General features: G+C 46.7%; 1 protein-coding gene across 7 annotated transcripts in view; it reads right to left on the minus strand.

The window, feature by feature from the left end:
* Positions 1-14,977, minus strand: part of LOC119967594 (doublecortin domain-containing protein 2) — a 223,954-nt gene that overhangs the window by 191,479 nt on the left and 17,498 nt on the right. For 4 of the 7 annotated variants that reach the window (XM_038800327.1, XM_038800325.1, XM_038800328.1 and 1 more), the window contains exon 1: positions 3,688-4,085. In XM_038800327.1, the coding sequence (XP_038656255.1) occupies positions 3,688-3,974 (287 nt within the window). In that variant the 5' untranslated portion in view covers positions 3,975-4,085. Of the gene's footprint in view, positions 1-3,687; positions 4,086-14,977 lie in introns of those variants that run through there. The other 3 variants (XM_038800324.1, XM_038800322.1, XM_038800323.1) reach the window with 1 other exon arrangement.

The raw sequence follows: 14,977 nt of genomic DNA on the forward strand, positions 1-14,977 counted from the left end.
TGAGATGGGATTAATTCCTGGTTTCCCTGGCGGGGAGAGTGCTGACGATCAAAATGAATGGACTGCCGAGTTTCCTCTTCCTGTTGAGACCCATATCAATCTTCATTGCCAAGGCCTAACTCCACAAAGTAGACAAAATTATTGTGTTGTTTGTGTGTGTGGGGGGTAAGAATCAGAGGATCACTAAGTCAACTCTGTAAAGGAGGAAAAACATGGGTGGTCTAATCTAGCCTTGCCAAATCTACAGTACTACCACTGGGCAGCCACAGCCGTGAGGGTGGGGGGATGGATACAAGAACCAAATATGCAATGGGTGAGACTGAAGGTGTCCTCCTGCAAAGGAACGACCTTCTAAGCCCTCGCCACGGCAGTGCTTCCGTCCCCCCCTATCAATGTAGGCAGCCAGTCTAGTGGTGGTAGCCACATTGAAGACGTGGAACTAAATGAGGCTGCATTTCCGGTCTAATCGGGGACACCTTTAAATAATGGAGACAGGATGGGGGGGGAACGCTCGTGGTTAGGGACCTTTTACATCGGGGACAGACTCCCGACCTTGGACGAGCTGACGGAGGACCTGGTCTGCTGATGGGACAGGAGCTCAGGACCTCCAAATGAAACACTTTCTCCGCAAGGAGATGGCAAGGGCTCCGAGAGACACAATACTAGTGGAACTAATTAACACGGACAGTAAGGAGGGGGGAACTGTGGAAACAAAAACGAACAGTTGCTGGAGAGGGCAATGAAGCTAGATGGAAATGGGAGGTTAATTGGGGACGGAAGTGAGTTGGGGATCCTGTAGTGAAGCACTGAGGACCTCCTCCTGCACAAGGCTAAGCCTCATCCAGTTTAAAGTGGTGCACAGAGCCCACCTGACTAGAACCTGAATGAGCAGGTTCATCCCAGAGGTGGAGGACAAATATAAAAGCTGCCAGAGAGGCCCGGCCAACCACACCCACATGTTCTGGGCCTGCCAGATTTGTCGGGTTCTGGACAGGGTTCTTCGAGGTGATGTCCAGGGTTGTGGGGTTGAGGATGGAGCCGTGCCAGGAGTGGCAGTCTTCGGGGTATTGGACTAGCTAGATCTTCATATGGGGAAGTGGCCGATGCCCTGGCTTTTGCTTTCCTGATCGCCCGCTGAAGAATCGTGCTCGGCTGGCGATCAGCAGCACCACGACAGCTGCAGGCCGGCTGGCAGACCTGTCGGAATTTCTCCACCTGGAGAAGATCAAGTACACCATCCGAGGGTCGGACGAGGGCTTCCACAAAGCGTGGGGTCTGTTAATCAGCCTGTTCCAAGATCTGTTCGTGGCTAACAGCGACTAGGAAGAGAGGGGTGGAAGAGAGAGAGGAAGTCAAGGGAAGGCACACACAAAAGAAAGGGGCAGAGAGGGAAGGGGAGGGAATGGAACTGAAGGGAAGCACAAAACGAAGCACGGGGACAAGGGGAGGAGGGGAAGGGTCAAAGAGACCCCCCACCCCTCCCAAAAATAAAAACTAAAAGCCCCAGCAGAAAGAAGCGGAGCATAACACACCACATCCAGGGCAAAAGGCAACACAAGAGGGAACTAAACTACCAACGAGGGAAAGGGAGGGGGGACCTCATGTAAAAATCATTGTAAATAAGACACAACATTGTTTGTAAATACCAGATGAATTGAGCTGTTACTCTGTAAAAACTGGAAAACACCAATAAAAATATATTTTTTTTAAAGTAAAGTGACCCAAACCACGTTCAGGTATCAGGGGATCCAAGTGGTCCACACCTGGACAATGGTCCACAAATAGAACCTCTCCAGCCTGGTGAAGGAGGGAAGAGGGACCTGCAGAGATGGGACTCACTCCCTCTTTCACTGGCGGGAAGGGTACAAGCGGTCAAAATGAACGTGCTGCCTAGGTTCTTCTTCATATTCAGATCACGCCCAATCTTCACCTCATATCCTTCTTCACCAGGGTTGACAAACTAATCATGGCCTTGGTGTGAAGGGGAAGAGTCCCTGGGATACGCAAGACCATCTTACAGCGAGGACGACACGTGGGAGGTCTAGCCATACTGAATCCCCTATTCCAACACTGGGTGGTAAACACGGAGAGGGTTAGCGGATGGCTAAGGGAACCAGAGGCGGATTGGGTCCGAATGGAGCAGGCCTCCTGCATGGGGATGTCTCTCCGAGCGCTGGCCACTGCACCACTCTCGGCACACACACATACACACACACTTCAGGAACCCGGTGGTTGTGGTCACACTAAAGACATGGAAGCAGTTCAGGCTCCATTTCAAGCTTGACAAGATACCCATAGAGGCCCACATCTGCAACATTGGTTCACACCGGCAAGGATAGACGGCATATTTGGGACGTGGAGGGAGGTCAGAGGATCACTGAAAGTGAAGGACATGTACCTGTACGATAGACCGGCGACCCTGGGGGAAATCTCAGAGAGGCTCCAACTCCCGAAAGGGAATGAGCTCAGATACCTGCAGTTGCACAGCTCTCTACAAGGAGACAAACACGTTCGCCCAGAGAGCCGGACACACATTTAGGGGCACAATGGTAGGGCTCGACTGGTTTGGGGACAACAAATGTGACGACATTTATGGATGACTCAACAAAAAGGTCAAGACCCCTCTGGACGAGACCAGATGGAAATGGAAGGAGGAGCTGGGCATGGAGATGGGGTGGGGTGGGGGGGTGGGGGGGGGGGGGGTGAACTCAGGATCGGTGCGCTGCATAAGATCAACTCCACCTCCTCCTACATAGGGTTAAGTCTGATGCAGCTCAAGGTCGTGCACAGAGCGCACCTTACCAAGACACACATGAATGTGCCGGAGGTGGAGGATAGGTGATAGCGGTGTCAGGGGGGCCCAACCAACCACACCAACATGTTCTGGTCATGCCCCAGACTCCGGGAATTCTGGATGGCCTTTTTCGAGTTCTTTGCCCAGAGTGCTGGGGGTCGACGTGGAGCTGTCCCCATCTATGGCAGTCTTTGGAATGTCAGAGCATCCAGAGCTCTAGACAGGGAAGGGAGCTGACGGCCTGGCCTTTGCCTCACTGATCGCTAGGCTAGAAGTCGACAGCCCATATACAAAAGAATTCATTAACATGCCTGGTTATGAACTGAGTCTTTGATCAAACAAAAAATGGCTCTTTCCCAATTAACAGGTCGTATTACCTAACCAATAGTTTGCAGAATTTGTCAGTTCGACAAATAATAATAATAATCTTTATTATTGTCACAAGTAGGCTTACATTAACACTGCAATGAAGTTACTGTGAAAAGCCCCTAGTCCCCACACTCAGGCGCCTGTTTGGGTGCACTGAGGGAGAATTCAGAATATCCAATTCACCTAACAGCACGTCATTCGGGACTTGTGGGAGGAAACCGGAGCACCTGGAGGAAACCCACGCAGACACGGGGAGATCGTGCAGACTCTGCACAGACAGTGACCCAAGCGGGAATTGAACCCGGGACCTGCAGCTGTGAAGCAGCAGTGCTGACCACAATGCTACCGTGGTGCCCCCATTTGTCATTCTAGCAAAATAACTCGAAATAAAACTGCAACTGTTCAACACCTTGTCAATCGTGATGTAATGCAATAAGGATTATCAGGCTTATATAATACCAACTAAGCTTGTCTAGACATCTTGCTATACCACAACAGGATCAAAGGTACAATATGGTACTCACTCCAGGGTTTTAAACTTTTCCACTCCCGCCGCTACATAGCTAGCTCCGTTTTCCAGATCATCCAGATCCAAGACTCTGTGTCCTTGCTTAGGGGTGTAGATGTTCCTGACAGCTCCAAAGGGTGCGTTGATGCCCTTGGTTACCTGGTTAAGGAAAGTGTCAAAGGTGGAGACTTGTTTGTTGATGAGAAACCTTCTGCCAGTGAAGAACGGATCTCCATTTCGGTAAACTATTACACTCTTAGCTGGCGGTAGCTGAAGGGGAGCTCCTCTTGATGCTGTGGCCATTCCCTTTAAAAGTAACAACAACAATCATAACAAATGAGACTGGAAATGTCAGCAGTCACTTTTGTTCACAGTCACTGAGTTTAGTGCAGACCGTCAAGGTTTAATGTTCTCCAGAAGGTCCCACTGTCAAATTGTGTGGAACACAAAGCCAATCAGCTTGTTTGTCTGCTACCTCAGGTTCAACCTCACGACAACAACTAAAGGTAGAAATCATTCAACCACAAAAAAAACCTCTGACTTGGGGGGGAAAATATGTAACCTTGAAATAAAACAACACAAAACTACTTAGGTTAAGAAACAGTTCCAGGACACATTAGGTCGAGTTAATGATTGCACATCAAATATCAATTCAAAGCATTGCATTTGAATACTTATTGTAGTATTAAAACAAAAAGCAATAACGAATAGAAAAACCACCTTTCAGAAATGCTCATAAACACAAACTCCACATATTCTGCATATTTTAGTCAGCTGTTTGCTTAGGTGTACCTCAGCAATATAGCTTTCACATTACAACAACTTACATTTATATAGTGTCTTCAACATAGTGAACCACACAAGACAGCCCCAGTGAGAGACCTTTGCAGGTTGGAAGGAAAATAGCTCAACAAGAGATTTAAGTAGAGAGTTTCAGAACGTAAGGTCGCGGTCAATGGTTGGATGGTGAAGAGTCAGGCTATGTGTGGCGAGGGAATGTGTACGAGATTAGAGTCAAGAGAGTAGAGCGCACACACTGGCCCATAGGACTGGAGAAGGTAATGAAGGATAAATCAGGCAGAATTTACAAATAATATATTGGAGAGCTGGGAGCCGATGGAGTTCAGCAAGGATAGACGTATAAGGTGAGCTTGGTTGTGTACGGGTTCAATTTGGAAAAATTGGACTTTATACAGACTGCAGCGAGTGAAGTCTAGAGTGAAAGGAAAGTGGCTGTGTGGGCCCAAGTATATGCAGGGAAGTTTTGAAAATGGTACATTTGAAACCACATTTTGCCTTAATAAATAGATGGTTGTAATTAAACCTTTGTGAGTTTCCTTTTCAGCTGTGAGATCAGTTAATCACCAAGCCGGAACATAAAATAATCATCAGGTGAAACACCAAAATATATGAACAAAGAACTCCTTCGCTCCAAAAGTACAATCAGAAATATGAGATGCTGGAACAATATCATTTTAAATTATCATAAAGGGTCAGCCACCCCAAAGAGACTCCGGAATATGGCGACTAGGGGCTTTTCACAGTAACTTCATTTGAAGCCTACTTGTGACAATAAGCAATTTTAATTTTCATTTCATTAGGAGCACCTAACAAGGCTGCAACACATCAAGAATCACGTTGCAAGGCAGAAATATACAGGTTTGGCAAACCTTATACGGTTTACATATTGTCATAAATTTTAAAATAACAAGCTGAGAGCACCTTCAAACATATTACAGCAAATTTTTAATCTTGCTTAACTGGCCATGCAAGGATACGAAGGAGTTCTCGTTGACAGTATGCCAGGTCTTAATGTTGGACAGAGGTCGACAGTGGATAATGTACTCAGCGGTTTGATGAGACAGTTCACCTTAACTTTTCTCAGCCAATTTGAACTGTATGGATGTGATGCACCTAAGTAATGTTGGAAAGAAATTTCTGACCAGATTCTTGCAATATAAATGTGCCTTAATGTTTTTTTTAAGTGAACAATTTCTCTCTTTCATGAGGTGACCTTGCGGATGACCATGGAACTGAGGTGATATTCTCCTGCTGTTCTCTATTGCCCACAAAGCTATGCTGAACTCTTGGAAGGCATTCTACTGCCTCAGTGACACCCATCTCAAATCATCATTTTCCTTGCCAAAGCAGGCAGGACAATACATATGAAAAAGCAAATTACTGCGGATGCTGAAATCTGAAACAAAAACAGAAAATGCTGGACAATCTCAGCAGGTCTGACACCATCTGTGGAGAGAGAAGGGAGCTAGTGTTTTGAGTCTGGTTGACTTTTATCTCACAGCGCCAGGGTCCCAGGTTCGATCTTTGGCTTGAGTCACTGTCTGTGCAGAGCCTGCATGGGTTTCCTCCGGGTGCTCCGGTTTCCTCCCACAAGTCCTGAAAGACGTGCTGTTAGGTGAATTGGCCATTCTGAATTCTCCCTCTGTGTACCCAAACATGGGCCGGAGTGTGGCGACTGGGGGATTTTCACAGTAACTTCATTGTAAGTGTTAATATCAGCCTACTTGTGACGATAATAAAGATTATTATTAGATGCTGTCAGAGTTGCTGAGATTGGCCAGTATTTTCTGGTTTTGTTTGAGGACAATCGCATCTCCTTAGATTTCAGCCATGGTTTTAGTTATAAAGTCATACAGATTTACAGCACAGAAAGAGGCCCTTTGGCCCAATGTGTTTGCGCCAGATGGATCTGCGTCTGCATGGATGAATGAATCGTCCATGTGGTTACATGAATGTGCTATTTCTGAATACTGACCCTGCACTCAACTGGAGCATATTTTTTACAAGATTGCTGAGCTACATTCATTTATTTGAAAATAAACAATAAAATGACACAAAAGAGGGAAGTTAATGGCTCAGACTTTGGCACTTGCTGTTCCTTACATTTACACTAGCTCACTGACACACTGACTTTCTATGGACTGGGTTTTGTAGTTATTAGCCATACAAATCAGCATGGCATCCCCTGCAGGAGATTAGGGATCTGTGTGAACAGGGAAAAGCAATAGTGTGTTTCATTAACCAATCATATTGAAGAATCCTTCATGAGACACACAATGTTGGGGGAGGGGAGGGGATACCATGTGAGAGGCTACACCCCAAATCGTTCACCTCCATCCCTTGTATCTCTTGGATACCGCGTTCTGTGCTTTCCCAGGACAAGGAGATCTGCAGTGTCTGTTGTAAGGTGAGGGAGACTTTGGGCAAAAGTTTTTTCTGTGTTTCCATATTATTTATACCGTAGACCAAACGATCGCGGAGCACATCGGATAAAGTAGCTCCAAACTCACTATCTTCGGGAACCGTGATCCATACTCAGTGAAGGACTCACCAGGGCGCCTCTCTGCAGTATTAAACCGATACCTTTGAAAGATTACTGACGGAGTGGTTAATGTGTTGCGCCACAATTGCCATGAGTTGGTTGAACGATTGCGTATCTGGCGCCGCCATGTATGTGAGACTCCGGATCACCCGCATTCCACAGGCTGTCAACAGTATGAATGTCTGGCTCTCGCTCTCCATGATGTTGTTGGCCCGGAAGAAGTAACGCCTTCTTTCTCTGTACTGGTTCCAGTCTTCTGCATCGGCATCAAATGCATCCAATCACCCAAACAGAGGCATGGCGAATCAAGTAAATCCAAACCTGAGTCCATATAACTGGGGAGGTGGCTCAGCCGAAGTGGTCACAGTGTCAACGGCAAGCCAGTTTACTCCTCATTGCCAGTTTAATAAGGACACGGGGAGTCCACACCGTGTAAAATAAAGAAACATAGCTTTATTTACAACATGATAGTTACACTTTCCAGTAGATCCCTATGGGGTTCCTGTTCCAGCCGGTGCCTTATTGGCTGACCTTTCATACAGGAATAACAGAGATTCCCCGTCTTAGTGGGGCAGCTCGTGCTCCGCAAGAGCCATGGGGAAGTAATCATTCCCACCTCGTCAGGTATCCATTGTGAAGGTTCATCACCTGGATAACAACCCACCTGTCCCAGAGCAGAATACCATCCTCCACACTCAGTTCAGACAACTTTGAGGCGAAGGCACGCAACTTGCCTGGCTGCTGTTGAAGCTGACCACCATGTAACACTAGATCTCATACCTTGGCGAGAACGTGGTCCATCTGAGTCCAGTTGCGGACATGCAATGCAGTGACCAGTAGGCAGTCCATGAAATTCAAGATGGCGGCCATTTCTTCACTTGGTGGGGGGGAGAAGGGCGCAGTATTGGCCTGCAAAGGCAAATGGCTCCTTGTGTCGGCATGCACAATGTGGGTACCTGGCCGATGCTCAAAGAAACATTCAGAAGCAGCCTGCAACAGCTCCCAGTGCCAGATCTGGGCAGGATTGCCCTGTCTTCGCAGAAAAGACCTAGCAAGGGCTTATGGTCTGTAACGATAAAGAAATGGCAGGCATAGATATATTCCTGAAACCTTTTCACCCTTAAGACCACCGTCAGAACCTCCTTCTCAATCTGCGTGTATTTACATTCAGCCTCAGCCAGCGGTCGGGAGGCAAAAGAGATCGGCCGCTCCACCATCCAATGGGCCAGGATGGCCCCAATTCCATTGGGTGACGCATCACACTTGATGATCAAAGGTTTGGCCAGATCATAGTGAGTCAGTACTCTTGTGAATAACAATCGTCTGTTGGCACGCAGAATAGCAACACTCAACACCCAGGCCTGGTATTTCTTAAGGAGCAGATGTAAAGGAGCCAGTAAGGCCACGAGATTTGGGACAAACGTTACATAGTAATTAACCAGCCCCACAAACGAGCAAAGTTCTGTGGCATCCTTCGGGGCGGGGGCCAACTGGATGGCGCACATTTTCTCAGCAATCCGAGTACAAGCTGTCACGGTCCACCTGATACCCTAAGTAGACCACCTCCTTCACATGGAACATACACTTTGCACAGTGCAGATGGACACCATACTCCGAGAAGTGTTGTAACACCGCCTTAAAGTTCTCCATATGCTTCTGCCAGTAGCCCCTGTGACCAGTATGTTGTCCAAATACACTGCAACGCGCGGCGACCCCCGCAGGAGAGCTGTACTGACCATGAGTTTATAATCCCTGCACAAACAGATTGTTCTGTCCGGTTTCATGTCAGGGACAACTGGTGCCGCCAAACCCGCGCAGCATACGGGCCAAATAATGCCAAAATAGTGTTGAGTTCAGCTTCCATCTTCTCTATCAAGACATAGGGCATGCCCAATAATATCACGGTTAAGCTTGCGAGTTAACCTGGATCTTGGCCACAGCCCCTTTTATGGTCCTTAAGCGAGGCTGGAAGACTTCAGGGTACTTGGCAAGCACCTCACACATGCCACCAGAACCCACTTGGAGAGTGTGCTGCCAGTACAAGAGCAAATGGTGCAACCAATCACGCCCCAACAGGCTAGGTCGTTCCCTTGAATGATAAGAGGGAGGTGAGCCAGCTCGCAGCCATAAACGACGGGAGTCAACTCCGTCTCTACAATACGCAGCTGCTCCCCATTATACATGGCCAACTGAAGCACTTTCCGCCAATACCAAAGTCTGCACACCCTTTATGCAGTCAAAGGTGTTCCATGCCACAACACAAACCATCGCGGCAGTATTTATTTTATTCGTTCATGGAACGTGGGCATCACACGTGGTCTCCTCTATATCGGAGAGATCAAATGTATACTGAGTGATCGCTTTGCTGAGTACCTTCGGTCTGTGTGCATTCAGGACCCTTCCCGTTGCTTGCTAATTTAACACAAGACCCTACTCCCATGCCCACATGTCTGTCCTTGGCCTGTTCCAGCGAAGCTCAACGCACACTGGAGGAACAACACCTCATCTTCCGGTTAGGCACGCTACAGCCTTCCGGTCTCAACATCGAATTCAACAACTTCAGATGGTTAGCTCTACCCCACCTCGCCCCTTTTGTTTTCATTCCATTTTACTTTAACTGTCTTTTAAATTTTATTTCTTTTTTGTCTTTGTTTATATTTCCCTCCCCATCTTATCCTCCCTCTCCTTACCTTTTCTCCCCTTTGCATCCCCTTTCCCCCCGACATCTGTCACAGCTTACCCTCTGATTTTAGTTTCTCTGCTGTCGAGCCTTTCACACCTTTTGTTCTCTCTGGGGACTGCCATTAGCACTCTTTCCCCATGGTTTCTGTGGCTATTAGCACCCGGTTTCCCTTGATTTCTGTGGCTATGACTTATCTTTCATTCTCACTCCACAGTATAAATATCTCCCACTTTCTATGCCTTTTAGTTTTGGCAAAGGGTCATCTGGACTCGAAACCTTAATTCTTTTCTCTCCCTACAGATGCTGCCAGACCTGCTGAGATTTTCCAGCATTTTCTCTCTGTGGGCATCACAGGCTGTGCCAGCATTTATTGCCCATCCCTAATTGCCCTCGAGGGGGCAGTTAAGAGTCAACCACATTGCTGTGGGTCTGGAGTCACATGTAGGCCAGGCCAGGTAATGACGGCAGATTTCCTTCCCTAAAGGACATTAGTGAACCAGTAGGGTTTTTGAGACAATTGACAGTGGTTCCATGGTCATCATTCGACCTTTTTAATTCCAGATTTTTACTGAATTCAAATTTCACCATCTGCAGTGACAGAATTTGAACCAGGGTCACCAGGGTATTACTCTGGGTCTCTAGATTATCAGTCCAGTGACAATACCACTACGTCGCCAACTCCCCTTCTCAAAATCCATGTTCAACAAGTGGTCGCTCGCCTGCACCCGAACCCGAATGGGAACCCCACAGGGCGCTGCCACACAATTCAGCAGAATCACGGCATCTTCTTCCTGCTCATCCAGATGAAAAGCCTGGTCCCAAGGCAGACTCTTACCCCTACTGGGGCGCCTGGACTGCTGGGACCCTCGCTGCCTGTGGTACCACCCGGGCTGGCGGCAACACATCGCACACAGGCCTGAATCACCCTCAGCAGAAACTGGGAATGTCCCTCGCAATGACAGTCAGGCCTGCGACCATAAGCCGGAATCTCTTCAGGAGTCGGACCAGGGGGAGGGAACTCCACGGCAGGAACCGCGCCCCAGGGCATTCACCTCCATCCCTTGTATATCCAGCACCTCTCGCTCAGCACTCTCACAGGATAAGGAGAGCTGCGACATTTGCTGAAGGCTATGGGAAGGTGCGGCCAAGAGCTTTCTCTGCATCTCCATGTTGTTGATGCCGCAGAACAGACACTCGCACAGCATCATGCAGACGAAGCAGTCCCTTACTCACAGAACTTAGCAATTTTTCTCAGTCGGGTCACAAACTTGGTGATTGACTCACCCGGGGAACATTCTGCCATGTTAAAGCAATACCGCTGAACAATAACAGATGGCGTCAGGTTGAAATACAGACCCGCAACCGTCACAAGCTATTCGAAGGTGTGGTGTCAGGCATTGGAGTATTCAGAATTAGACTCTGAATTACTCCATATGTATGGGCATCACAAGCGATCAGCATCTGGCAATCGCTCTTCGTGATGTTACTTGCACAAAATAAATAACGTATCCGCTCCGCGTATTGATTCCAATCCTCGACTCCAACATCAAATGCATCCAACTGTCGAACAGAGACATGGCGAAAGAAACAGGATCCAACCTAGATCCACTGAGTGAGGGAGGTGGTTCAATCGACAGGGCTGCAGCACCGAAAGCAACTAGTTTACTCCTCGTCACCAGTTTTAAGATGTCACAGAGAGTCCACACTGAGTTGCATTAAAGAAACTTTGGTTTATTTATAAGGCTACAATACACCGTTTCCGTTCATTCCCAATCGGTGTCAATCTGGCTGACCTTATACATGACGTAGGTGATTTTCCCCTGCCTCCTTAACATGGGTTCATACTCCGAAAGGGACACAGGGGAGACAATCATTCCCACCCCGTAAGTCCCATGCTGGTTATGACACTCTCCCAACTTTAACGCTAGATATCCCAGGCCCTCAAAATTTGATCACTAAGGGAAGACGAAAAATGGATCAAATTGTGTTTTTCCAGCACTGTATGTGGGCCAGGAGGAGTAAGAGTGGCTCTCATCAACCCCTTCAAGAAAACCTATTACCCTTTCCAGCAATAGAACCTTGACCTTCCCCATTATCTGATGCCGTCCTGCTGTTCGCCATGGTTCCCGTGACCTATTCCCCTTTTCACAATCTTTCCAGCCACTTTAACAATCTTCTCCCCTTCCTCGCTGATCTCTCCAACCTCCCCCACCCCATCGATGTCGCCTCCAACTCTAATCTCCTTTTTCCAGCTGTGACCTGGTGCTAAAGAGCTACCCACCCAATGGCCTGCCAACCTTTCAATCTGGTTCGCTGTGGACAGGAAACAGATGCAAAAAATGGTAAGCAGGCTTGTCCATTAATTTCAGTTAGGCCTGAGCGACACCATTCTTGAGTTTCCCAACCATCCAAATGCCTCTCCACCCTACTCCTTCCCATTATTATCAAGAATGTGAATCAGAAATAGCAGAAGCTGGAATAGTTAATTCAACACTAAACTGTATGGAAAGCAATTTAGGACTGAAAGATGGAGTTAGGAGGTAGGGATGGAAAGAAAAAGTAAACTAAATGTTTAATTTCAATATTTTATTTCTTTGATTTTTCAACAAAATCTGAAGGAATGAGACTCCACGTTTGTAAAAGCTAATTTTCAGTTCCAAGAGGTTGTTTGGTGGTAATTAAGATTTATCAGATCACAAAAAAATTCAAATGTTCAGTGAGTATTACATAGGATTTACAGTGCAGAAGGAGGCCATTCGGCCCATCGAGTCTGCACCGGCTCTTGGAAAGAGCACACTACCCAAGGTCAACACCTCCCCCTATCCCAATAACCCAGTAACCCCACCCAACACTAAGGGCAATTCTGGACACTAAGGGCAATTTATCATGGCCAATCCACCTAACCTGCACATCTTTGGACTGTGGGAGGAAACCGGAGCACCCGGAGGAAACCCACGCACACACGGGGAGGATGTGCAGACTCCGCACAGACAGTGACCCAAGCCGGAATCGAACCTGGGACCCTGGAGCTGTGAAGCCATTGTGCTATCCACAATGCCATCATGTAAGTACAGAAACTTCACATCTTTTTGTTATTTCCATACCAAATTACCAAATGTCTCAGCGAGATACGATTATTTTATATTTTCTGGCAGAGTGGGGTAATTTGAACAGCACTTTTCGTATTTCCACACTTAACTATGCAACCATCAAGATTTGCAGTCCAAATGACTATTCAGTCACAGTGAGAGCTGATAGCCTCAGTGTCATTTTTACCACAAAATCTAAGCAAATGTTATTAGGGCAATTTACAAAATTGTCATCCCAATGGGTGAGACTCCTAGCTGGGCACATGATTTTGTAAAATTAGATCTAGTCTGTAAGGTGTAACTGACATTCATCTATTATTCCGTATGTTTCTGCAAATACTTCCTCTGTCAATGTTTTCCTTTATAGTTGCCCGTGATTACATTTATGATGACAATAGTCCATATAAATCTATGACGCTATAATTACGCCTGTCACAGTGTAGCACCTCACAATTTGAAGCTTTCAGCTTCTCAACCTGCACTAATAAAAATCCATATGTTCTAAATCAACTTAGAATCCGCAGAATCCGTAGAATCCCTACAATGCAGAATGAAGCCATTCAGCCCATCGAGTCTGCATTGACCCTCCAAAAGAGCACTCTACCTAGGTCCACTCCCCTCAACTATCCCCGCAACCCCACGCATCGATCATGGCCAATCTACCAGACCTGCCCATCTTTGAGCTCCTGCTTGGCTGTTCAATTTGCGCTAACTTTTGCTGTGCATTCAAAACCTAATATACATGCATTACATTAAAATCTAAATAAATAATGAAAATAAAGACGGAAATAATAACTGTAAAAAGAGATTCAACTGCATTTTCTGAATGCTCCAATTATCCCCCATCTCTTAACATTGCTTCGCCTGAAGTTCACATCTATTTCCCTTGTGCGATACCAGAGGAGATTTGCTCATGCTATATATTAGTATAAATGCATTGCATATGGTTGGCATCCTAAGCAATCAATGAAATACGACATTATGTTCGAAAAATAACTTACCTGGGGGAGCTGGCTGCTGGAGTGAATTAGATACTTGCTTTTTTACCTCAGCAATTTGAGTTCAAATTTAACTCAGGTTTATGAGATGAAAGTTTTCTTCATATGCTGGCTGTAAGTACACTAAAATAAAATTACTGGAACATTCTATGTCCAATTACCTGTGGATCCACAGACCACAGTGAATTCAGCATTGATTAACATTAAATAGCAATTGCGTACAGAGAAGCCAGAAAACGACTGACATGGGAATTGAAAAGAAATTTACATCAGTCGAGCAGAGCTTGCCATACTAGACCTGAGACACAATGTTTGCCAGTGCACATAATCTGTTTCTCTGTCTGATCTGATCAGTGACGAGAATGTGCTCCAAAAGCTAGACTCGGCACCCAACTCAAACGTGCCTCAACTCAATGACCTCAGACCAAAGAAGAATCACAAACTGGAATCACCACCACCTACCTCATAATCTGCATCTCCTTCCAATAATTGTTCCATGAAGGTAAATTCGAATACCATCTCCCTCCTGGGAATGAAGAGGCTCAGGTTATGAAGTCTATCTTCACAGCCTTGGCAAACCTCATGCTCAAATGCAATCTTACCCTTAGGAGCTATACTGGACTTGATTGAACTGCTTGACCATACTCTTTGCTGTATCTACAAGCTTCGAGGTTTGATCAATTCATTGACGATTCCAAAGAAAGAAGCCTGTCTCCTTAGCATCACTTCCATAGTCTACCTGACCTCCTGCTATACAGAACATAACCTCACTATTTCTTAAAGGTAACGGCAGAGCTATTGCTGTGCAGTAAATTACTAGGGTCAATTTCCGACTAGTTAAGCAGATCAACATTATTGCAAATATCTTAATTTATTGCTTTAGCTTTCTGTCAGAAGGACGGCACAGTGGTGCAGTGGTTAGCACTGGAGGCCCAGGAGACGACAGTGCGGGATCTGGAGAAAGCGGCCACCAGCCAGAGCGATCGTATCGCCTCGCTCAAGGCTGAAGTGGTAAGGTTGGTAACAACCTAGAGAGCGCTCAAAGGGAAGGTGGAAGATCGAGAGATCACGTCTCGCCGCCAGAAGCTAAGGATTGTCAGGCTACCTGAGGGCACAGAGGGCAGAAACCCGACAGAGTACCTGGCGCAGATGCTCAATAAGTTGGTCAGGGGGAGGAGGTGGAGTTTCCCCAA

The sequence above is a fragment of the Scyliorhinus canicula genome, chromosome 6 (assembly GCF_902713615.1).
Source record: "Scyliorhinus canicula chromosome 6, sScyCan1.1, whole genome shotgun sequence".
NCBI classification, from domain to species: Eukaryota; Metazoa; Chordata; class Chondrichthyes; order Carcharhiniformes; family Scyliorhinidae; genus Scyliorhinus; species Scyliorhinus canicula.